We start from the raw sequence: 25,738 nt of genomic DNA, 5'->3' as shown, positions 1-25,738 counted from the left end.
GGGGGGGGGGTAGGGGGTGGGTATCAATTAATTCTTTATTTTCATATTCGTAATAATCTTTGTGTTTTGATTGATTGATTACTTGTATATTGTTTAACGTCCCTCTCGAGAATTTTTCACTCATATGGAGACGCCACCACTTGCCGGTGGAGAGCTGCGGTTTATATGGTCTCATCTGAAGGACCGGTCTCCACGTCCAACAGTGGGACTTTTGTTCGAAATTTCATGAGAAAAATTTTTAAACATTTTTTCCTGTTTACCAGAGAAGCAAAACAAATTTGATCGTTATATGCTTTATCTTTATATTTTCAAATAAAACAGTAAGCTGCCTTAAATTATTTTCAACTTGTAAAGAAAAAGTCATAAATGACCTGTAAGAATATATCCAATCTGCTAGTAATAAAGGCTTTATATAGCGTAAACATATTGTTTTGGAAACATATACGGATTTTTTTTCTTGAATACAGATACAATAATAATATGTCAAGGCCTTACCAGTGTTTACGCTTTTTTACATGCAGAGCAAATGACAATATTAGAAAAAATTAATATGAAGTTGAAACAATATGTGATAAATATTTGAAAAAAAAAAACACAATAAAATTCAAAATCAATATTCTAATTAAAAATAAATAACAACAAAAAAAAATTAATATTTTCTGTACAATGGTATCATATTTTTATGACGGCACAAATAAATACAAATGCAAATTAGAACTTAGGCTAAATGTGACAAAGTTTTCATTACTTTTTAGCATTTAATATCTTTAAATATGAATATTTTTTATTTTAGATTTCTGTTATATTTTCATTTGTACATATTAAGGTATACTAGTAGTTAAGTTTTCATAGTGTAACATATAATATAGACTCTAAAAATCTTGAATAATGCTGAAACTAAGATGAATAACGAAAAATTAATCAAAGAAATCAGAAAGTGAATCGGCATGTCCACCATTAACGACAGATTCTGTAAGTTTCCTACCACAAACAAAGCCAACCGGAAGTTCCTTTACATCTTGTCGAAGATCATTACTACCATCACATTTTGGTACCAAATGCATAACATTGAATCGTTTCTTTTCCTGCCTACATTCGCTGTGTTCGTTCAATTCACATTCCGTTCTGTTGAGTTTCTGTGCTTTATATATAACCCTCGGTATCCGGTTCTCGTCAACATCTGGTATCCATACCCAAGCACAGGGACCACTTCCGGTTTGAGTGGGACATCTGTTGGCTTCAGCAATCATTTTTGAAATTCTTTCAAGAGATGACAAGTGTAAGTTTATTCTTTGTGATTCCTGACCAGAAACTTGTTGAATGAAATGATGGGTCACTCCTCCGGCAAGGAAGACAAAGAGAATTGCAGATGTGATGATCTGAAAAAAAATATATATATATTTTAAAAGAAATGTTATGACAATGTTTTGATACACCTCTGTTTGAGGAATGCTTCTGTAAATATCGACGCATTTTGATAATAGACCTTAGTTCGGTCTCTTATACAAAATGTTTACCGAAATATGGGTTTAATTTTAAGACATGAACAATCATTTAAGAATACAATTTGAATGCAACACAGTGTACTTCAGTTAAAACATTTTACAATTAACGCAGTTATGTTTTAAGATGTTATTTTTGTATTTCAATAACCGGCTTTATCTTCAGGAAAAAGATGTCTTTGCTTAATAAGGAAGTAAAACGTTGGAAGTTTGAACGTTAGTGTCTATTGCTCGGACAAGTAAAATAAGAATCAACAGTTAGGTTTGTTTAAATTTTTGTCAAGTAAAGAATGGGAACACTTACCTTCATTTTTGGTACTGGTATTGAGAGAAACTTTGATTATTAGGTACAATTGATGAATTCTGAGGTTTACAGAAATCTGTTGCTTATATGCAAGTAGGGAAAGCAAGAAAAGATTTGAAATTTTCATAAAGTGAGATTTTCAGTTAAGTTTAGTCCTCCATATTCTAGAATTATTTTTTCCCTTCAAGTTTCTTTTAATGATTCAGTGTGTGATTGGGTAAAACAAAGTTTCCTTGATCAAACCATCGTTAATCTCATTAAAAGAAAAGTTTTAATCAAGACATCTAGCTCTGTGCAACGATATTATAAACAAAGAAAAATAAAAAAATTCATATTACCGCTTAATCGTATCAAAGTACATGAACACATATTCTAGATTTTTTTTCCAAAGTGCATGTAGCTCTTTTCATATGCAAACAGAAAGACTAAAGAAGACGACAGACGTTTAAATCATTCCATTCGTTTTGATTCTATATTAGAAAACTACATTTTTTTCAGTTTCAAAATATGAATTTACAAAAAAAAAACTGAGCATATGTTTAGAGCAGATATATTGCAAGGAAAAATTGTCACAATAATCAATACTAAGTCTCAATTGTAGCCCTAAATTTAAAATCTTTGTCTGAACATTTAATTCAATAGAGAACTAAATAGGACACGCACAGCATTTCACGGTGTTCATAGTAATTTTATAATCATCATTTAAGATATATCGGACAGTCTTTTAACAGCATGTTGTGTGCACAATAGTTAACGCTACTCAAACTGACAAATTACTTCATGGTTTTAATCCGGAGAGCCATAATTATCTCCGAATCAGTTTTAAAAGTGTTGTTAAACGCTAAAATTTTAACCCTTTGTGCAGTGATTTCTTTTTTTAAAAAACATTTTAAGAAATTTATGTTAAATTTCACAATTTTTAATTTTTTTTTCTTTGACTACAAATTTTATAACCGATTCCCATCGTTCCGACCGAGTAATCGGTTAACCGGTTACAAATTGCCATCCCTAGTATATTCCTATGAGAGATAGTAATGATATAGCACACTGCTAAATATACAGGATGCTACTAATAAGCATTATGCATTTAATGATCTCATCTTGCATTCGAAGCATTAAAATGAAAGAAGTATTTTAAATTCTTACTGGTTGTTAATATTTAAAGGAAAAATTATTATACAATGACTTAATTCAATACGACCAAGTCAATTTTTTTAACAAAATGTATGTCTAGCAATTTTCTTCCAACCAATAAAATTACATCTTATATTGTTTAGGTTATAACATAGTTACCTGATAAAAATTATATTTTCTTCATTTTAGATTAATTATGAAATATGTCTAATTAAAAAGCACAATCTTTTCTTCAACCTCTAAAGTTTGAATTTTATTACAAATGGTTTGACTTTTCCTTTATTTCTACTCATAACTTAAATTATATCCTAGATTTTATCTGCAAAATCGACTTTAATTCAAGATAAATAGGTTTACCACTTCTCTTTTTCAGACAAAACTTTTCATTCAGTTTGTAAATTTTTCCTGGCGTCCTAGTTTTTCTAATCAACATTAACAGATTTTTTTTTCAAGGAAGAAGATAAAACAACTTCAAATAATTGGGTTTTGGAGAACATATAAAATCATTTTGAACATAAGCTTTCAATGAAAGATTGATCAACGTGTAAGCATAAAAAATTACAAAAGAATAAAAATTTCAAGATTTTTTTTTTGGTATATAATATTATTGTATTTTAGATGAAAGTCAAAAGTGTACTAAAAAAATGGCTTAGGAAGATTCTATATTTTTTTTTTATAATTTAATTTTCACATTTACTGATTAAAACTATAATTGATTGCTACGTGTATTTTAAGCAGTATTATTTTTTCCAAGTAACCTCATTTAATTATTTACATGTACAGCAAAGATATATAAAATACTCCCTATATTTCCAATTATTTCAAATTCCCCGATATATATAAGAAGTTAAAAAAACTAACGAATGAAATATGAAGACAGAAAACGATATTGATGATGTTATACGTCAAACACGGACCTTTAGAACATCCACAAATGGAAGGACGTGTAATAAGTAGACTTACCTGGTAGACAGTCCATGACAGCCCCTTCCCCTAAACATAATTTGGAAAGTTGTTGGAAATTCGGTTTTAGAACTAAAGGCCTTATATTTTTTTTTCTAAACGTCAGTTACTACTTGATTCAATCATAGACTTTTTTCTTTTTTAAAACAAAGTTTTTATATCGATAGTAAAAATTGCAAAGTATTGACAATTAAAGGCTTTCTTCTTTAACTTTCTACAATCCAAATATTTTCATAACACCAACCATGTAGGCAAATTATCTATTTATTATTCAGCGAAAAATTGTTTAATTAATATTTTTAAATCAAAATTGTGTTTACAAAGTATTTATTTGTTCTGTATTTATCTTGAATTTTATATTTTGTATATACTTTTTTATTCATCAATAAATTCATTCATTTTAATATCTAAACCTGCATCCATTAATTAACCAAGGTGTTGAATTCAATTACGAAATAAACAACAATGTTAAAAAGTTCTCTTGGAAATAAATTTTAAGCTGATCACTTGATCAAATCCTGTGAAGCCCGAACTAAAAGTTCATTTCCCAGTCATCTTTTTAAGATTGTTTTTATCACTAATTTTTACGTTTTAGACGAATAAAGGTCGTGTAAAACTGCTTTTTATTACACGAACGGGCCGCTATATTGCTATGTTGTGACGCACAATGACGTAGAAGCTGTTTGGTCTTGAGTTCACCTATTTCCAAGATTTGAATATTTACAATCATGTTTAGCAGTCCAGACCAGGAAATATCTGCATATAGTGAAAGAAAACAACGGTCGATACTGAGAGTAACCTATCTATCTACTGAGTATTTCTTAGGTTTCTTAAATATTTGAAGCCAGAAGCGTTGTTATCGCCTGTTTCAATTTACATAACTCCAAAGGACTTTCGGGTTTAAGCTAATCATAGTATTCCATACCTTATTCACATAGAAAGAAGATTTTTTTTATATGTCGTGATTGAAGAATATCCATTTAGTTTATTATGTTATCTTCTTCAAGATTATTAACTTAGAAATATTCCAAAACAATTTGCACCATGACCCAAAAATTATATTCGCACAGAATTGAACATATTTTCTCACCAATAGGTTCATCTGAGAAAGATACTCGCAAATGTAAATATTGCAACTTAAATGTAATAATTTATGTACATTATGTGCTATGCTTTTAAGGTCAAAATCTAGTAAATGAAAGGTGCCTACAGATTTATCAAACTTGAGAAATAAATTCCCTTTCTGATGCTTTACAACTTTAGCTTGGTCAAATAAGGTGTTTCAGGGCATACTTTGTAGGTAAACAAGATGAAAAACTGTATTTTAAACTGTCATTTTCAATGAAAAATTAAAGGGAACGTTTGGTCAGAATTTAAATTTTTATATATAAAACTGTACCTCTCATATAAAAAGAAAAGCTGCATCTAACAACACTGCGCCGCTGATAACAGCAGTTAAATTGGATTTTAATAGCTTAATTGGAGCAGCATGGGGAAAACCTTATCATGGCCGCAGCTGACGTAGTGCAGACAGATTAAATGCCAGATGGCTAGAGTCAATGTGTTTATGACTGCAGAAAAATAAAATTCCTTCTTTCATAAATAAGCTAATTTAAGCAATTGTTAGTTTATAGAAATTAAATTAACATCCTTTTTTGACACATTAGAACTTGAAAAAGTTTTAATTAAAATCATGTAAAATAATACAACCTTTGCAAAAAGTTTTTAATTAAAGTTTAAAATTTTACGGCTTTTTATTATTAATTCCTTCTTTTATTTTCCTGAATTCTGAAACACTAAAGGCATAGGAATGTGAAATTATATTTACTATAATATATTCAGATCCAAAATTAAACTGCACACACTTAATTGGCACATTTTCACAACTTGATTCCAACATGATAGTGTTTACACTTAGAGCCAAATGGCCTGCAATACGTCATAAAAGTGAGGATTGTGGGAAATATTTAGCAAGCGCGATAACTTTATCTCTCAACATGGCAGCCTCCAGCAGCCAGTTTACTTATAACTTTGATGTGTTATTACTTTATAATTAAGTTAAAACAAATGGCAGTAACAGGTAAAATTCATTATTGACCATTCAATGAATGAGATATCAAAAAGTTTTTTTAGACCCTACGTTTCCTTTAAGAGAACCAGTCATGAAAATTTGAGCTTTTTTCATATCCGACAAAGGAAATGTATCCAGATTGCCTACAGTCTCTCAGAAAACGGTAATTAGTATGTTGATTGCCTCTTCTTTAAATCAATATCAAATTTAATATAGGTATCCGGTTTACTTTTCATATGATTTCAAATTGAATGTCATGAAAATACCGTATTTTCTACATAATTCTGCTAAAGCCGTAAAGTACGGGAAAAAGAAAGTTGAAATTGATTATGAAGTCATAATGGATCTAGCACCAAAAAATTAGTCTACAGTTATTTACTAGATATTGACCTTAATATGTTTTGCAGCGGTACATCAATTATTTATTATACTATGTAACCCCTTTGCTTGTTTGCTGGCCATAACAGAAGTATTGTGTGAGTTTGGGAGTGGGGGCTTTGAGAAAAAATCTTACTTCTCAAATTGAAAATCCTATTCATGTTTTTAGGGGTGGGGACAGCGCACTTTCAAAAATCATGTTCTATATTCCGAAAATTGTAATTTTGGATATGAAAGGTTGTATTCATGATTAAATTAAATTGTGTAACTACGAATACTTGTATGCATCATATGAATCATGCAACTCTCGGAGGAAAACGTACCCGAACGTTTCACCGTAGATTAACACATTTGATAACTGAAGCCAGTAAAGGTAAGCGTTTTAAACCATTATTTTTTGTGCATTTAATGTTCTCTCTTCAAACATTTGTTGCGAAAATGACTAAATTTTGCGATGTAAAATGGTTATTTCGAGTTCAGAACAAGGCACTGTTATTCCAAATGAGTGTAAAGAACCATGAAAGTACTTCATGGACAGCAGCACGGATGTATTTTTAGCCCGGCATTTTTTCAAGACCACTTCTTATTATGGAGGCACAGAATGGTCTGGAATGAACAAACTTTAAACTACAGGAAAAGTAAAAATTATTCAAAGTCTACATGTATTAATTCTATTTTAAAAAGTAGAAGAGAATGAAGAACTATGAAAGATTATTTTTTTTAATATATAAAGTTTATAAACCCCTTTAAAAAGGGGAGTTGTGTAATATAGTGATTTAAAGTAATTAACAGTTGTTCAATAGTAAACATGTTATTATAAAAAAAATATTGAATGCTTCGATTCCAGGCAATGAAAAAATGTACAACATTAAAATTAAATATTTATGAATGGACTTTTCTCCACTTGTAATTCGACAAATGTGGTATTTTAAGAATTTTTAAAGTTTGATTTGGAAAACTTATTTCAACTATCAGATTAGTATGTATAAGTCTTTCTTTTTAATTTTGTTTATTGTTACATATTCACTTTCATTTTTATTTCGCTGTATCAATTACGGAAACCCATAAAAAAGATTTTTAAGTGTCTTTTCTTATCTGAAAAGTCATATAAAAGTTCCATGCAGATTGAAAACTTGAAAATACTTCGTAAAAAAAGTCTATTAATTCATTACGAATTAATTAAGAAATTAGATAAATATCTGTTCAATTTTTTTAATTTTAGTTAACCTATAAATGGGATGAATCTTGCGGTAATTTGCCTTCAAAAATCGTTGATTTTTGCTAAGCACGTTGTGCTTCTGCTTGACTGTTATGTATCGGATTTGATAAATAATCCAATTATCATAAGAGGTCGTTCGTGGAAATTTTTTCTTCATATTTTTGAAAACGATAAAAATTGCTGTTAAGTATAAAATGAGGCTGATCTGAGAAAATCGCAGACCTTGGAAAAACAGAGGGGTGATCAGGTTGCTTGGTGAAGTAAGTTTCCCCCTGTCGAAAAGGTCACATCAGCCGCGAGTCCTCTGTATTGAACATGTCGTTAAAATTAACAGAAAAAAAATTCATGTAATGAATTCAAATGAAAGATATCAGTCAAATCATGAGCAAACATAGAGTACATGTAGTATTTACAAACATGGTCATTAAAACGAAAATGAATTAGCAAAAAATACTGACAATAAAGGATATTGCTGAAAGACCAGTGACATCTACGTATTTGAAAGTGATATGACTGAGTTATTAGAATTAAACCTCTTAGAACGAATATTTTCGAATCAAATTAGATTGGAGAAATTCATTGTAACTATATAATACAACTTGCTAAATTTACCTTAATCTTCTGGAAAGCGTGAATTTTTAAGCAAAATAACAGTTTTGTTTATAAAGAACAATAATCAAATAATTTGACATAAATGTACATATTTAAAAATTTATTCAAATTCAAGGACTCATTTGTGAATTCATACTTTAGATTGGGTTTAGGCAAGTATTATATCACGAAACAAATCAGTAAATTTTTAAAGCCAAGAATAAGGTATTTAAAAGCCCTTACTGACAACATAATATTAAAAATGTTATCATGCGCGGATCTAGAAAGGGGAAGGAAGTCCGTACCCCAATTAGTTTGCTTTATAAATAATAAAGTAAAAGTTACCCTGGACCCCCTTCCCGCCTAGAAAATGCTGATTCCTGAAACGTACTAGGTTTCTAACTATGAAGCATTAAAAAATCAATACCACCCCCACCCCACCCCCTAACAAATAGGTTTTTCAAGTTTGGGAAAGGAGTTTACGGTTTTACTTTAAATGTTGCTTTTCAGGAAATTTCTAAGTTATATTTTTTTGGACTGGGGAGGGCTCCCCGAAAAAAAATCCTGGATCTGTGCTTGATTATAACTTTGTTTTATTTGCAGATGACAGAAGTCATGACTTCTAAAAACTGGCGTTCCGGTCTTACTGTTGCTGAATGTAACAGATATATGCTGAATGTAACAGATATATGCTGAAAAACGAGGTGTATTGCGATATCTCATTTAGAGTCGGGGAAGAAGAGAAGCTTGTTCGCGCTCATAAGTATGTGCTAGCGAGCAGAAGCCCCGTGTTTGACGCCATGTTTTATGGTGACCTGCCGGAAGCTAAGGAAATTACAATCCCTGACATTGAACCACCTTCATTTGATGTTCTTCTCAGGTAGAAAAAGATGCTTTTTCCCCCTTTTTTAAGGCTCTTTCCGATGATTCCTGATGATATTATAATCTTAAGCTTTCCCCTATTCTGCCAGACCACTCTTAAGCAAACATTGAACTACATAAACGCATTAAAATTGTCAAATGAATTTTGAATGACAGATTACATAATTGTATGACAAACAGGATGTGTAGCTTTTTATCGTCAACTGTTTTCTTTTTAAATAATACCCTGCTATCATCTTTATATGGAGTTGAATTCTTATATGGTATTAGCTTATCAGCTTATTCGAATCGATATTCAAATGCATGCTTCGAATGCGATCAGTTCTTTATCGTAACTGGCTACTGTCAAAAAAGTTTATGTTACAGGGATTTCAATATTATTTAACTTTCGAAATGCAAGGGTATAGTGACCTTGTATGCAATTTGAACTTGTCAGTGGGTCTGATTTGTCTGAATGGCTTCATAACAATTGTTTACTCTTTGATTTATACTGGATATAAAAGGAATGTTCCGTTTACCGTTATCTATACAAAGTGATTAGGGCGGATGGATGCATAATGCTTATTCTTATTTCGCACGTGATCTTACCACGTGGAAATACAGGATCCGTGCTTTATATCTTATTTACAGATTGATATAGTTTTTATTTTTTCTTGATCTTTCCTTGTTCGTTATTTATACCTTTTACATGGTTTAAGGACAGATGATACAAACATTTTTTTTCTTTGAAAAAGATTTAATATCATGTCACAAGCTTAAGTTTAGAAAAGTGGATAATTCTTTTCCTAATAAAATTCACCTGGCTTGGTATATTTTTCTTAAGTTTATAATGCACTCTTAGCACCAAGGTAACATATTCTAAAATTTGTTTTCACCTGTAAACCTTTACTGGTTTTGATTTGTATATATTTGATTTTTCATTGAAATATTACTAATATTTTCCAAGTATTTTTCATATTCCAGTTCTTAGGAGAATAAAATCTAAGAACCATCCACTTCTCTAAACATGTGACATGATATTAAATCTTCTTCAAAGAAAAAATTTGTTTGTATCATCTGTCCTTAACTTGAATGGACCTATTGAATTTTTTTAGTTTATAATTGAAACGAATAACCCTTTCTACTACAAAGGTTCGTTTTTGTGTCAATTATTTCCTTTATCTTTTTATAGTTGACTTTAAGTAAAAGATCACTTTATTACCAAAATACGATAAAACAAAATATATGAAGAAAAAATACAAAAAAAATTAAACCACTTTGTATTGTTTTGTTAATAGGTGGAATGCAATCGTTTTTCCATTAAATTGCAGATTTTTGTATTGTGGAGATGTTGAGGTGCATAACGATACTGTCATCGGAGCCTTATACGCTGCTGAAAAATACGACGTTGGGGCGTTAAAAGAAGCTACGGAATCATACTTAGACAAGAACATTACAAATGAAACTGTTTTCTCAGTTTTTGCAAATGCAAAGTTATTTGGCTTAGAAGCTTTGTCTAAAAAATGCATAGAATTTATCAATGAGAAAGGCGCATACGTGTTTCAATCACAATTTGCCCTACAGATAAGTAAGGACACCTTAAAGGAAATTTTATCCTCAGAAAACCTAGATATTGAGGAGTTAAGAGTTTATCATTTTCTGATAAGTTGGGGTGAAGGTCAGTGTGAGGTCAAAGGTTATGAGAAGTCGGATGAAAATATCAGGAATCAGATAGGAGACGCAGTGTATCGAGTCCGTTTTCAGTTCATGGATCTAGATATGTTTGTTAAAAACGTTTGCAGACGCAACATACTTACTTCGGATGACAAATTAATTTTGCAGCAAGTCATTGCTGGTAACATGGAGAAAGAGAGCACAAAATTTAATCTTGGAAAGCGGAAACCTGCATTGAAGACTTGTAATGGTTTACGTAGTGGTAGCCATTTTGAAAGTTGGAGGTATCATGATCATAAAAGGCGTAGACAGGATCGTCATACAGTGCCATATTGGATGCAGCATTAAGTCCCTTATTGGATGCAGCATTAAGTCCCTTATTGGATGCAGCATTAAGTTCCATATTGGATGCTGCATTGAGGACGCATTCCTGTCTTTTTCCTGATGCGTAGAAGATTGGGGGGTAACTTTTTGCAAACTCGATTAGAATAGTAAATTAACCTTCAGAGAATGTAGCTTTAAGAAATCCGTCAGATATCCAATTCAATATTGTATTACAGAAACCTGCACCTTTAACACCCACAATATATATAAACTATGCATGAATCTTCAGGGCCATCTAGCTGGACAGGAACTCTTTAAGCAATTTGTTTAGGAACAAGGTGATCAGTTTGATTTGTTTTCGACATGATGTAAAAATAATAGAACTTCTGAATACGGTTGACAATTTCCTTGGTTTATCTGTAAATTGCAAAAATAAAAATACCAGATAAAAAATGAATTTACTTTTTGTCAGGAAAAAAAACTAAATAATTATATCGTTATATATTTTTTTAAAATAACTACAGTATTAAGGTCTTTCCATCCTCTTATGATGTCATAGGTTTTAGCAAAACTAATATTGATTTAAATTCACACCAAATAAAAGAATATCTTTGGAAGAATGCTTTTCAATAGATGTAATGTTAAATGATGTTAAATATAACAATTAAAAAAAAAAAATTTCTGGGTATCTTTATTCAGACATTTTCTCTATTGTACCTCTGATGTTAAATAGTTTCCATGATATTCAGAACTCTAAAGTATCTTATACATGTAAGTAGCAAGTATTATGGAACTTTAAGCATCCTTATTATGCAAAAAAAGGACAAAATAGACTTTGAAAAACGAACACATATGTACCATAAAGTATTATACAAGAGGTCGTTTCAATTATAGAAATCAAGGAGGGTCATATTGAGAATGTTACCTATATGACGACTATGGACAATAATTATAATGAAATTTTCTCCTTAAAGCTGACATGAATTCTTAAAAACGCAACATTTTCATCTATGTACGACTTGTTTCATATCACCTATAGCCGTATTCCGCCATATTTCTTTCAGATACATTGTCTCATTGTAACGATATATACCCCAATGCGGTCGTTACACTTGAATGATTTTTTGACTTGGGTATCGACTTGTGCACATCTCCAATGGTAAAGCATATGAGAACACATGAGGAGATCAAGACATTTCAAAACCACAATAAATAACACAATAATCATATTTCTGAATAATTATTGATTTGAATCAAAAGAAAAAAATGCAAGTTTGGTGAGAAATTTAGATGCACGAGTACGTATTTTTACAGTGCGCCAATTTATGCAGAATAAACTTGAAATAAAAAGCAGTAAAATCTGCAAACACATTTTGAAATTATATCATTTGAATGGAACAAAACAACCAACGTCTTTGATTTGCAGCCCCTATGCAATTGGTGCATATCAAGAAAACGCCTCGAACGCTGTAAACGTACCCATACCTGGTAATAAGGTTACTGCATCGGTTCGAAGATGTGCACAAGTCAAGTGATATACACCCTGAATTCCATTTATTGAAATATGCATCACAAAAAAGAAATAAACTCCACAAAAGCTCAATAGTAAACACACTGTCATTTCTCCGTACAGACTAGCACGTCGATACACTTAGTCCGTGCTGATCAGATTTTGGTCAGGGAAAATATCACAAGTGGAAAGAGAATTTATTTGGTATTTGCGCGGCTGAAAGGGGGGGTATAATTGTGCTATAATTGTGAATTGTCTATCTACATGTAGTTCTAATATACATTCTATACAAAGTCTTGCATATAGTCTGCAGTTGGTATGCGTCGCAAAATTCATTTGTCAATTAAAACTGATTATTTTAGTACTAATCTCAAATCTAAACCAAGTAATTTAATGTACGGTAATTATTTACTTCAAATCTTAAAAGCAATTAACCAGAATACAATTTTTTATGCGTACATAAATCTATATGTTCTTTAACACACAAACACACGAAGAAATGCCATCCCCTGTTCAGATTGACATTTAGGCATTTGATTTTTTAGGCGGGGAGGGGGGGGGGGGTAGCGTGCAAAAATAATTGACATGACCGTTATCTAAATATTCTTGGAAGACAGACATCTCTGCCGAATTCAGTTTTGAAATTTTTTTTTAAATGTGTCACTCCGACCACAAAGTATGTGCATTTTGAGGAATGTATAAATGTTTTATAATTATGTTGTTATAAAGAGTCTTTCGAGATTTCAGTGTCTCTGCCCGATAGTCCAGCTATTTTCTGTTTATATTATAAATAATTTCTGTAGGAGTATTTGGGAGATAATTTTAAAAGCTAGGATAGGGATTCTTGACACTGGTTGAATACGGATAATTTTTATTTACTCTTTTGTATACTGAACTCTCTCTCTCTCTCTCTCTGTAACCATCCCTTAGGGCAATAATAGGTATAAGATCCTACGCACTTTGTGCTGTACCATTAATAAGCCTTAGGACAGATCAAGGATTTTTTTTTCAGGCAGTATGTCGAAACTTCATAAATTGAATAATAATTTTAATTTGGACAAGAAGTTAAAACGGCCAAATTGAAAGAGAAACTAGAGGTATTGTGAGCAATGAGCTCACTAAATGATACCCCCGCCTCCCATATGGTTATAATGGCAAAGTCCATATTTTGCTGTTGTCGCTAAACCCAAAATACGTGTCGGATCAAAAAGTGAAATAGGAGGTGCACAATGGTAATATGTAATAAACCTAAGATTCTGTGAAAGTTTTATTAAATTTCACTTGGTGGTATAAGAGGATTCGCGGATAAGAGATGGGTACCCCAAAGCGTAACAGACCGACGGACGGACATAACTATTACTATATATACATACCCTCCCACTTTTCAAGAGGGGGATATAAAAACTTTAAATATACATCACAGGAATAGGTATATATACATTGGGAACTTTCTCAAATACCTTCTCAAACGCATTGGCCTCGGAAGCAAATTGAAAGGGGGGGGGGCTAAGTGCAAAGAAATTTTTTTCATACATTCAAAAAATCTGACAAGCTTAAAAAAAGGGGGAAATGTCCTTTTCCAAAACACGAATATCCTACTTCGTGTGGGGAAAAGGGGGGGGGGGGAAGGTAGGTTCGAACTTCAGTAACAAAATTTTTCTCAAAACACCAACACTTTCCTCTTTTTTAATCTATACTGCGACTTGTCTGTGGAAAGTGGGGGGGGGGGGGGGAGGCTAAACCTACGCAGCAATGTTCAATGTATATTCCAAGTATATATTTGTAAAAAACCCCCCCCCCCCCCTCCCCCCGGTTCTGGCACATCTATGCTCAAACGTACGAGTCGAACCTGGACGTGGACAACAGACAAGAGAATTTTTAAAAAGCTAATTGTAGGTAAAATGTGAAATTCCCACGGGGGGTTTGCTCTCTCTTTCTATCTGCTTTTTCTAGTAATCATTAATTATTTATGTCTAGAAATTTAATTCACATTAAATTCTATTTTCATTATCATTGTACCACAGAATCAAACTCGTTTATTATACCCCTCGCAACAAGTTGCGTGAGGTATAATGTTTTGGACCCATCAGTCAGTGCTTTTTTTTTTGTCAGCGCAACTTCTTATAAACCGCTGCACAGAGTTTTGTCGAACTTTCGAGATATTTATACGAGTCAATGTGTGTCTAGATTTGCACATCACCAGGAAATTCCGAATTCTTTATTTTTTCGGGAATTTCCGCACATTTACATTTAGATTTTGGTCATGTCTTGAATATAAAGATGAGCAGTTTGTCAGCACAATTCCTCATAAACCGCTGCACACAATTTCGTCAAACTTTGCAGATATTTAGGACACAATGTGCATAGATGTGCATATAACAAGGAAATTACGATTCCTATATTTTTTTCTGGGAATTTCAGCACTTCGACTTTTGGGGAAACATGGGGGTATGTTTTCATTCATTGTGCATACAATTATAAATAACTTTAAATCAAATTATATTAGGTCTAATAAAGCCAATACACAGTATTTATTTGATAATAATTAATCATAAAGAAATCAATCTGTTTCAGACGTTTTTCTTAAATTATGAGAGTGTTAATATGCATGTTTTATTACACCCCCCCCCCTTCCTATCACAGGAAAATATCTTCAAAAGGTGAATGATTCGTAATAATGCATGCTTTATTATAAATTTAATGAAGTTAAACCATGTAATCATGAATTCTATTTGCAACATTTACAGACAAGAGTAATGTTTAGTTTTGAAAAATTACTTGCATTTTTTTTCAATCAACCCCCTCAGCTTTGAACCTTTGATATTTTCCCTGACCAAATAAAATGATCGGCATGGGCCACGTGTGTCCAAGCATCTTTTACTGCTGAGTTAGCAATGGATTACATGACTTCTGAGATGCATTTTTCAATAAAAGTAAAATAGGATAATTCTTTCGACATGTGCACATCCCTGTAACGATAGCAGTATATTCAGGTAAATGTTTTATCACTGCGTTTGACGCGTTTTCTCGACCTGCATGGATTTTTGCTGTTCATGAATGTATTCCGTGTAAGTGTATTTTCTATATTGCAGCAAATGCATTCAAAAATTATTTTAATTCTCTGTTTAGTTCTATTTTTTGTTGAATTCTTACTTTTCAAACATGTATTTGGTCAGTTTATTCAGTTTATGGACTTCTATGCTATCGGAGATGTGTACATGTCGACAGCCAGGTTAGAAAATCACTCAAGTGAAACAATTCTACAAGGCTATATATAGCAGGTACGGGTGACCAAAAATCTTCGATAAAATATGGCGGAATCGAAGAAATATGGCGGACAAGGGCGTACAGGAATGTAGTAAGTCGTACAAAGATGAAAACTAATGCCTTTTTAAGAGTTCATGTCAGCTTTAATATATGTTTTACATTATTGCCTCATGAAATGCCTCATGTATCTATTTTAAATTTGTTTCTTATTTTTTATCTTTAAGAGAAGTAATAATATTACTGACTGCTATATGCAAAAGTTGCGATCGATTAGCTTCATTAAAGAACGTAAGCATGGAATGATCTCATCTTGCATTCGCAACATTAAAATGAAATAAGTAAATGCTAACTGGTTGTTAATATTTTAAAATTGTTTTTTTTACACCAAAATGACTTAATTCCATATTCCCAAATTTATCCAAGTCTTTCTTTTAACCGAAATGAATGTCTTACAACTTGTTCAACACAATGAAATTCCATTCAATATTGTTTAAGTTTTTTAGATAATCATATTCGTTCTTTGGTTAGTAGTACAATTATTGCCGCACTGGATGCAAAAAAATAATAACTCTCAATATTGAATAAGAGGGTTTTGTAATTTTTTATGAAATAGCTTCGGCGTTACTTTCCGTTCTAACAAACAAAAAAGACATTTGATTGTTCATCTGTATGAATAAACATTCAAAGAAAAATTGAATATTGTATGATAACTGATGAAACAAACATTTTTCAAGAAATCTGTGCATGTGGCTGCAAAAAGTCGGTTATGCACTGATTAATAATAATGGTCTTCATAAGAAATAAAGGAGAAATATTCAGTGGATGTCAATGTATCATAGTGACCTTACACAAAATAATGTTAGGCTTACGGAGATATTTTCTTCATTATAATACTTAAATATCGTCTCGTATCCTGTTTTCGACTGTATTGTGTTTTCAAACTATTTTTCCAAATCTGCTTCCCGTGCAGATTCCACGTGGTAGAACATTATTTTCGGTTGCTACACTTGGAAAAATACCTTTGAAGCACAACTGTAGTGAAAATACCCAAAATAATTAATTCAACGGAATTCCCCCGATGGTTTTAGTCCGATGTCAGAAATTGTAGCCTTTTTACTTATGCACATTTTATCTGTTAATTAATCAAAGCCGTAAGAAAATTAAGATCTCTGTCAAAGAGACGCCAGAATATTAAAATGAATGGGTGGATCAAATAGTTTTTTTTTTCGTCCTTAAATATGAGCACTTTCTTAAAGATTTTACTGAAAAATGCAACGATATTTCATTGATTGTTTGGGGAAATGCACAGCTACTGACAGATGGGTTCAACCAACAAATAAATGTATTCGCAACCAAAATATGCAACTTGTTCAATGTTTTTTTTTTGATTGATTGATTGATTGTATACTGTTTAACGTCCCTCTCCAGAATATTTCACTGATATGGAGACGTCACCATTGCCGGTGAAGGGCTGCAAATTTAGGCCTATGCTCGGCACTCAGGGCCATTGAGCAGGGAGGGATCTTTATCGTGCCACACCTGCTGTGACATGAGGACTCGGTTTATACAGTCTCATCCGAAGGACCGCCCAATTTAGTCGCCTTTTTATGACAAGCAAGGTTGTACTGAGGACCTATTCTAACCCGGATTCCCACGGGACAGTTTTTTTTTTGAAAGACAGACAATCGTGTTTTTATTGTTTTGATTATCCAGTGGATATTTATAGCCAATACTGATTGGGCGTTGATATTATATTTAGGTCGAAAACACAAGACACTGATATTTTTGTAATGAAAAATGTACCCTCTCCATATTATGGCATATAAAAATAATAAACACAAAACTGAAATTTGGGTTATTTTATTTCATTTATAGACACATATACTAACATTTTAAGCCCATATTCTTTCAGATTCTAAAAAGTTTGCGATAAATTAATAAATAACACCTAAATAGGTCAAAAATACAATACGCCAGGAAATATCTATTCAAAAAGCACACTCTTTTCATCGACCTCAAAATTTCTTTGTTGCAATTTTTTTTTTACTTTTCCTTTATTTTATCATACTATCCTACATTATCGACATTCATTCAAGATGAATAGAATCACCACTTTTCTTTTTCAAACAAAAGTTGGCGCTTAGTTTGTAAGTGTTTCCGAGTGTCCTCGTTTTTTTTTCTTTTTTTATCAACATTTACAGATTGATTCAAGGAAAAAATACTACGAATTCAAACAACTAACAAATAATCAGGGTTTTGCGAACAAATGAAATAATTCTGTGCAGAAGTTTTCAATCTTTGTTATTAGGGATTGATCAAAGTGTAAAAAATGATTTAGGAAAAATATCAATATCTTTTTTTTGTTTAGTTTTAAGAATAATTGTATGTCGTGAGAAAACTTATTTAAAAGTTTTACGAAATTATAATGGGTGTCTAAAACTCTAAAATTAATGTGGGATTTTTTTTTCAATATCATTACTATTTCCTATTTACAGATTTAATTTGAAACTATAAATGATTGCTACCATTTATAATCAATTATAAGCAGTATTTTTTTTAAGAAAAACAATAGACCAATGAAGAAATTTACATGTACACCATAGAAATGATTAAATAATCTTTATATTGCAATTTATTTCAAATACCCCGATATAAGTAAATTCTTATCACATAAAATGACAGAAAACATTATTAATGAAGTTAAACATTAAACACGGACCATTCTAAACACTCAGAAACGGGATGTGATGTCATTAAAGGGAAGAAATTCTTGGTTCTTACCGTTAACATAGGCCCCTTACCCATAACATGATTTGTCGAACGAGAAAAAATGAAATTTCAAAATTTGAAAACTCTAAGATCATAATTAAACATAATTTCATATGAAAATCCGTATTTATGTGAATTAAACATTTTATACATCCGTAATTATGTAAAATATACATTTTAAAATGTCCATGTTAGCCATTACCGCGTTGGCAAATTATGAATTCATCAATCAGGCACAGATTCTATAAGTAACTTTTTTACTTACATCAAATTGGAATTTAGGCATTTATTCTGTAATTATTTTAATAATTTATCATATCTTGTAATTACATGTATTTTATTTATCCAGTCATCCATGCATTCATTTCAATATTTAAACTTGCATCCATTAATTTAGCAGAGTATTAAATTCTGTGCAATGTAAATACAATTTCTTATGTTCATTGTGTGTTATGTTTTTTGATTTGTATTGCAACGATTCATTAACAATTTATTATACTAAGTAATCCTTTTGCATGTTTGCTTACCATAACAGTAGTTTGGGCGGGGAAGGGGGCTTCCAGACAAAAAAAATCATTTATCTTTAACTCGTAGAATTATCTGATATGTCTGTGTGTGGGGGGGGGGGGTGTCAATTTCAAAAATCATTTTCTGTATATATACATATTAGAAATTATATTTGAAATACTGTTCTTATATGTCTGTGAATGTAAGTGTTTTGTGTGTATGCAAACGGTTGTATATATTTGAGTTCATTTTTTTATTTATTTAGTAAAGAAATTCAAAAAACATATATATGTAAATAAAGAAATTTGTTTTATTTTCGGATACTAAAATACTTGAACATGATTTATTATTAATTATTATTAAGAGTGCATACATTATTTTTTCGTCTATAAAATAACATGCATATGCACCACAAATACAAAATTCAAACTCAGAAAACGCAATTCAGATTTTTTAAAATCAATATCTGAAAGTTTTCAGCACTTGTAAAGTGATGTATCATGATTCATTTATGAATATACTGAATCAAAAGATTAAGGCAACTCTCGAAAAAAACTAACCTTATATAACCCAGATGTTTAATCGTAGTTTACATGCATTTGTTTGCCAAAGGACGAAAGGTAAGCATTTTAAACAAATTTTTGTGTATTTTTATGAGAGTGATTATTTAACATTGGCTTCACAATTGATATATATCAACTCGTTGATCTATCCCAATTCCTTTGTAATATTTTCAAGTTTAATTCAATTCATTAAAAGTATAAATGATTTTTTTAAGAGGCAAGCGCAACCTACTTCCTGTTACGTATCATAAGTCTTAAGGGTGAAAATATGCATGTTATTGGATATTACTGTTTACATTGGTAAATACTATTTCCATTTTTTTTTTATATATTTTTATTTTTTTACTTTCGTTTTCAGCTCAATGTATTTAAACGGAAACCCTTAGAGATATATATAAGATACAATTATCATTTTTTATTGATACTTGTAATTATATAGAAAAAAATGTTTTCATGTAGATCGAAAACTTTACATAGTAATAAAAAAATCTCTTTGAATACTAGTATATTCATTAGAATAATTACATGAAAGAATTAATTGAAAAAGATGTGTTTGTGAAACACTGATGCCCCCGTATGGCAACATAGTGAAGATAAAACTTTTCTAAGATGCAAACTTAATATATTATACCAAGAGTAGATGTCTCCTAACTGGATATACAATTGTATTGTAAGCCCTATATATTCGAAGTTATGGCCAAGCTAAAGTTTTTTCATAAGTACATAAATCTTCAAGATCAAGGTCATAAGGTCAAGGTTTTGGTATCCTATGAAAGGTCTTTCCACAAAGATAACATATTTGAAGTATGGAAGCCTTAGCTCTAACCATTCAAAAGATTTGCCTAGGTTAAAAAAATTTATTGTACGTAAAACTCCAAGATCAAGGTCAGAAGGTCAAATTATTGGTAATGACTGAAAGGTCTTGTCACGCAGAATTACGTATGTGAAGTATGAAAGCCCTACATTTACTCTTCAAAAGTTATTGCCAAGGTTAATTTTTTTATAAAATCCTCAAGGTTAACAGGTCTTATTGGTATCCATTGAATTGCTCTTGCTACGTGAAGTATGAAGTTATTAAAAAAGTTATGGCCAAGGTAAAGTTTTTTTAGGTCAAACTCGAAGGTCAAAAGGTGAAAGTTGAGATAAATGAAAGGTCTTGTCACAGATTAAATATTTAAACTATGAAAGCATTAGCTCTTATCAAGGTTTATTTTTTGAAAGAGGTCAAACTTCTTATTTTTAAATCGTTTATATAATATATGAAAGGATTACATATGAACACACAGAAGATTATACACTGACAAAATATATAACCCGAAACTGTTTAAGGGGGCAAATGTAATTGAAATATTTTTGTTGTAAAGTCATTTCTAAATAAATATAACTTATTTTATATTTCATAAAAATGGTTTTAATTTATAGAAAGCTTTTCCATGTCCTTGTATTGTTTTAAAAATATAACACAAGGTGCAATAAAATTAAACATGTCAGAAAAATTAAAATACAAATTTGGTCATTATAACGAAAATTAATTAGCAAAATACTTATAATGACAGAAGTCATAAACTTAAAAACTGGCGTTCTGGCCTGTGTTGCTGATTGTAAAAATACATGCTTGAAAACGAGATCCATTGTGACAAATCGATTTAGAGTTGAGGAAAATACAGAAAAGCTTGTGCGCTCATAAGTATGCTAAGGAATGCAGAAGTCCCGTGTTTGACGCCATGTTTTATGGTGACCTGGCGGAAGCTAAGGAAATATATAAATTCCTGACATTGAACCACCTTCGTTTGATGTTCTTCTCAGGTAGATAAAAATGTTTTTTATTTTTCTTATTTTGTGGTGCGTCTTATTGATCTTAATGATATTTAAACAACCTTTCTCCTTTTCTGTCAGGCCACTCCTACGCAGACATTGAACTTTGTAAAAGCATTATCACAACGGATTTTGAATGATAAATTGTATGGCAAACGTCTTTTAATAAGCTTTTCGTCGTCAACTGTTTTTTATAGTAATATCGTTCGTTTTTAACACATTTATCTTGTTTTACCTTGCACTGACCTAAATAAAATTTCGTTTAGTAGCTAGGAAAAGATTTTTGTTCAATTTATGAAATATATCTCCTACAATATAGTAGGTTTTAAGTCATGAATACATGTAACTAGATTACCAAGACCATAATGCATTTAGAAATAAAATTATATCGACTTTTATCTCTTACACTAATAAATGTTTGACTTTTGTGATTAAAAGTATATGCAAGTATCTTACCCATTTGAGCTCAACCCAAAACGAAATTGATTCCTTTAAGCCAAAGATTAAAATTCACCGTTTAATGATTACTGTATTTGAAAGTTTCATCTTGTTTTATTAAAATTAAAATGCACATATGTATTTATGCAAGCATTCTTTTTTCCCATTAAATTGCAGAATTGTGTATTGTGGCGAAGTAGAGGTAAATAAAGAAACTGTCATCGGGGCGCTCTACGCTGCTGAGAAATACGATATTGAGGCGTTGAAAAAAGCGACGGTATCATACTTAAAACAGAACATAACAACGGAGACTGTTTGTACCTTTTTGGAAAATGCCAAGTTATTTCACTTAGAACGTCTGACTAAAAAATGTATGGAATTTATAAAGTGCTCAATCATTTTACAATTACCGATTTCCTTACAGATAAGTAAGGACACCTTAATGGAAATTTTATCCTCAAACAACCTAGAAATTGAGAAGTTGAAAGTTTACCATTTTCTGATAAGTTGGGGTGAAGGTGAGTGTGAGGTCAAAGGTCATAAGAAGTCGGATGAAAATATCAGAAATCAGATAGGAGACGCCTTGTATCAAGTCTGTTTCCAGTTCATGGATCTAGATACATTTGTTAAAAACGTTTGCAAACGCAACATACTTACTTCAGATGACAAATTAATTTTACAGCAAGTGATTGTTGGTAACATGGAGAAAGAAAGCACCAAATTCACTCTCGGAAAACGGAAACCTGCACTGAAGACCTATAACGTTATACGTAGAAGTAGCCCCCTTAAAGGTTCGTATTCCGAATAAAAGACGTACAGGACATCGTCAGGATATTGTTGCAGCATTACATTCTCTCCATGGGGATTTCACGTGAAGAAGGCTTCCTGGCCCTGATACATATAAAATTGATAACATGATTGCAAACTTGATTAAAATAGTAAATATACCTTCACAGAATATAACACAAGGGATATCCAGTTCAATATTGTATTACAATAATCTATACTTTAATTCCCAACAACAAATATAAGCTGTGCGTGACGCTTTAGGGATCATCATGGAACTCTTTATAAACAATTTTTTCTGAACAAGGTTTTCAATTTGATTTTTTCTTCGACATGATGGAGAAAATGATAACTCATTGATATGTATTTAGGTTATACTGTGAACAGTGAAAACAGTGGAGAGGAGTTACAGCAGATATCTAGTCATCTACAGTTGATAACAATCTCCTTATTTATGATAGTTGGCTGTGTCGTTATTCTAATTCCTCTCCTGGTGTATGTTCAGATAGTTGTTTTTATCTCTTTATTTTTTAACTTATTTAAATGAGAAAGAAATTATGCGAAAAAAATTATTTAGACAGATCATGTATTTTTTTTTTATAAAAAAGCAAACAAATAATTTGTTTTAGATGTAACAGCTTATCATGATATTTATAAAATCTATTTATATTTCATAATTACAAGACTACAAAATAATTTGTAGGCGTGAATTGATAAACATTATTAAAGGAAAATGATTGTTAAGTATAACTGAAAAACTTCTCTCATTTTTTAGGTATAACACAATGAAGCGTACCAGAAGAACGGAATTTCCTATCAGTACGTTTTACGTTAATCAAAAACACATAATTTTTTATGTATACCTACGATAGACCAAAAAACTCATTTAAGACAAACAAGATGACTCAAAACACAATCTATTTTAGCTAAAACGACTTTTGGACTTTTGAGATCTTTACGTATCCCATTAGTTGGAGAACGTTCTTCACAGATCGTAAATCTGTTGTACTAAACGATAAAAAAGTACCTTAAATCTGTGTACTAATTCTAATATCTTAATTGTAATATTTGAAGATTAAGTAACATTTCTGTTTACATTCCTGAGCAGGATTAAAACAGGTGTGCACACACAACATGAATACTCTTCATTTTGCCGGAACATTGGACCGAGGATATACTCCTCTGTCTCACAGAGAACGTCGGGTTAGGAGTGGACGAACGTCCGACTACAGTACGCCACAAAATCTTGATTTGGAATAATTTACAAACTCTCGCTAATGTGATGCAATGAATACCTGACATGGAAAAACTAGTATATATCATTGGACACACTATGACTTAAAATACGTGGCTCAAATACTGTTCTCCTTTGTATTGTCTGGAAGTCATTCTCTCTGAACACTGCACCGTTTAAGACTATTCTTAATCTGAAATCCTATAAAATATAAATTTTGATTATTTGATATTTGCTGTACTTCCCTTGAGAGCATGAGAAATCACCAAATACAGGTATATTTTAATATTTCGACTAAGGCTGCATTTAGCAGTGGACAAGTTTATTTGTGACATCGCTCAGATTGATATATTACCAGAAAAAAACTTAGATAGTTGTTCAGCAACAAAACTGTATGATAATTGTGAGGACTTCAATTTTTCTTTCGTCAATTGTCCTTCCATGTGTAGTTTTATGCCATAATCATCTGTATATTTGATTTTTTGATATATTTCCCAGTAAACATTTTAACAATATATATTTATGAAATTCCGACGCCAGTTGAAGGATCGGGGTTCCCTATATGTAGGACCTTTTAAAATAAGTGATCTAAGGTCTGCATTACGAACTATATTTACGTCACCTGTAATAACGTGTCCAGCAGGACTATAGTTATAGGGCGAAGAAGAACATGAACACGAAGGAGGATTATGTTTCAGATAGTATGATATCTGGTACGCTTATGATAATAAAAATATCTGAATTTTATATAACTTCACTCACTGTACACGGAAATCATATATATATATATATATATATATATATATATATATATATATATATATATATATATATATATATATATATATATATATATATATATATATATATATATAATACGGTTTGTCCATAATAAATCATATAAATAAAATATGGTTTTGTCTCGTATCTTCCTCTTATATGATAACAAGGACGTAACAAGTATAAGAGGAAGAGGGCAATTTGTTTACATATCGAGCTGAAAACTCAGGTTTTGAAAAGAGCAAATTCTTGTTTTCTAGCAAAGCTATTTTTATCTGCGTAATGATACACACTTTGAAAATCATTTCTTATCAGTTTGAATTATATAAACAGTAACGGACATAAACAATGGTCAAACCCATAAATCCCATAAATCTACTGAAATAATCATGGACTCCTGAAATACCAGAGGTGAAATCAATTTGCAAGTACCAGAAAGGAGCTAGTAGCCTAAGAAAACACATGGTTCTTTATTCTAAACATGAATTTTACATTGAATTTAATCTAAATACAATTTACATGTATACTGTCTGTTGCAGCGTGCTTTAATTATCTGAAAATAATGATATGAAATTGTATTTCTTCCTTTCCTTATGATTGAGATTTTTTCCGTTAAATCATCAATATAACTTGAGTCTAATTTGAATGAAATACAAGTAAAAGAGTACTGCAATTTCATAAAAAAAATATTTCGATGCATTTTAAGAATATATTTCCTATTTCTCAATCAGGTTACAATCACCGTGATTATTCCTTTCAGTCCTTGAGTCTAATTTGAATGAAATACAAGTAAAAGTGTACTGTAATATTTCGGAAAATTCAGGTTTTGAAAAGAGCAAATTCATGTTTTCTAGCAAAGCTATTTTTATCTGCGTAATGATACACACTTTGAAAATCATTTCTTATCAGTTTGAATTATATAAGCAGTAACAGACATAAACAATGGTCAAACCCATAAATCCCATAAATCTACTGAAATAATCATGGACTCCTGAAATACCAGAGGTGATTTCAATTTGCTATTACCAGAAAAGAGTTGGTATCCTAA

The 25,738-nt window shown here is 31.1% G+C and overlaps 1 protein-coding gene across 1 annotated transcript; it reads left to right on the top strand.

Annotated features, from left to right (window-relative positions):
* Positions 1-8,851: 8,851 nt before the first annotated feature.
* Positions 8,852-11,088, top strand: LOC134254394 (BTB/POZ domain-containing protein 6-like). The gene is made up of 2 exons (XM_062736920.1): positions 8,852-9,042; positions 10,355-11,088. Exons 1-2 carry the CDS (start codon positions 8,852-8,854, stop codon positions 11,043-11,045), a joined length of 882 nt encoding a protein of 293 aa, XP_062592904.1. The 3' UTR covers positions 11,046-11,088.
* Positions 11,089-25,738: the final 14,650 nt, after the last annotated feature.

The sequence above is a fragment of the Saccostrea cucullata genome, unplaced genomic scaffold (genome assembly GCF_032062105.1).
Source record: "Saccostrea cucullata isolate Sc308-1 unplaced genomic scaffold, CSIRO_AGI_Scuc_v1 ctg1731, whole genome shotgun sequence".
Classification (NCBI taxonomy): Eukaryota; Metazoa; Mollusca; class Bivalvia; order Ostreida; family Ostreidae; genus Saccostrea; species Saccostrea cuccullata.
The sequence above is the reverse complement of the archived record's forward strand: the minus strand, read 5'-3'. Positions and strand labels throughout refer to the sequence as shown.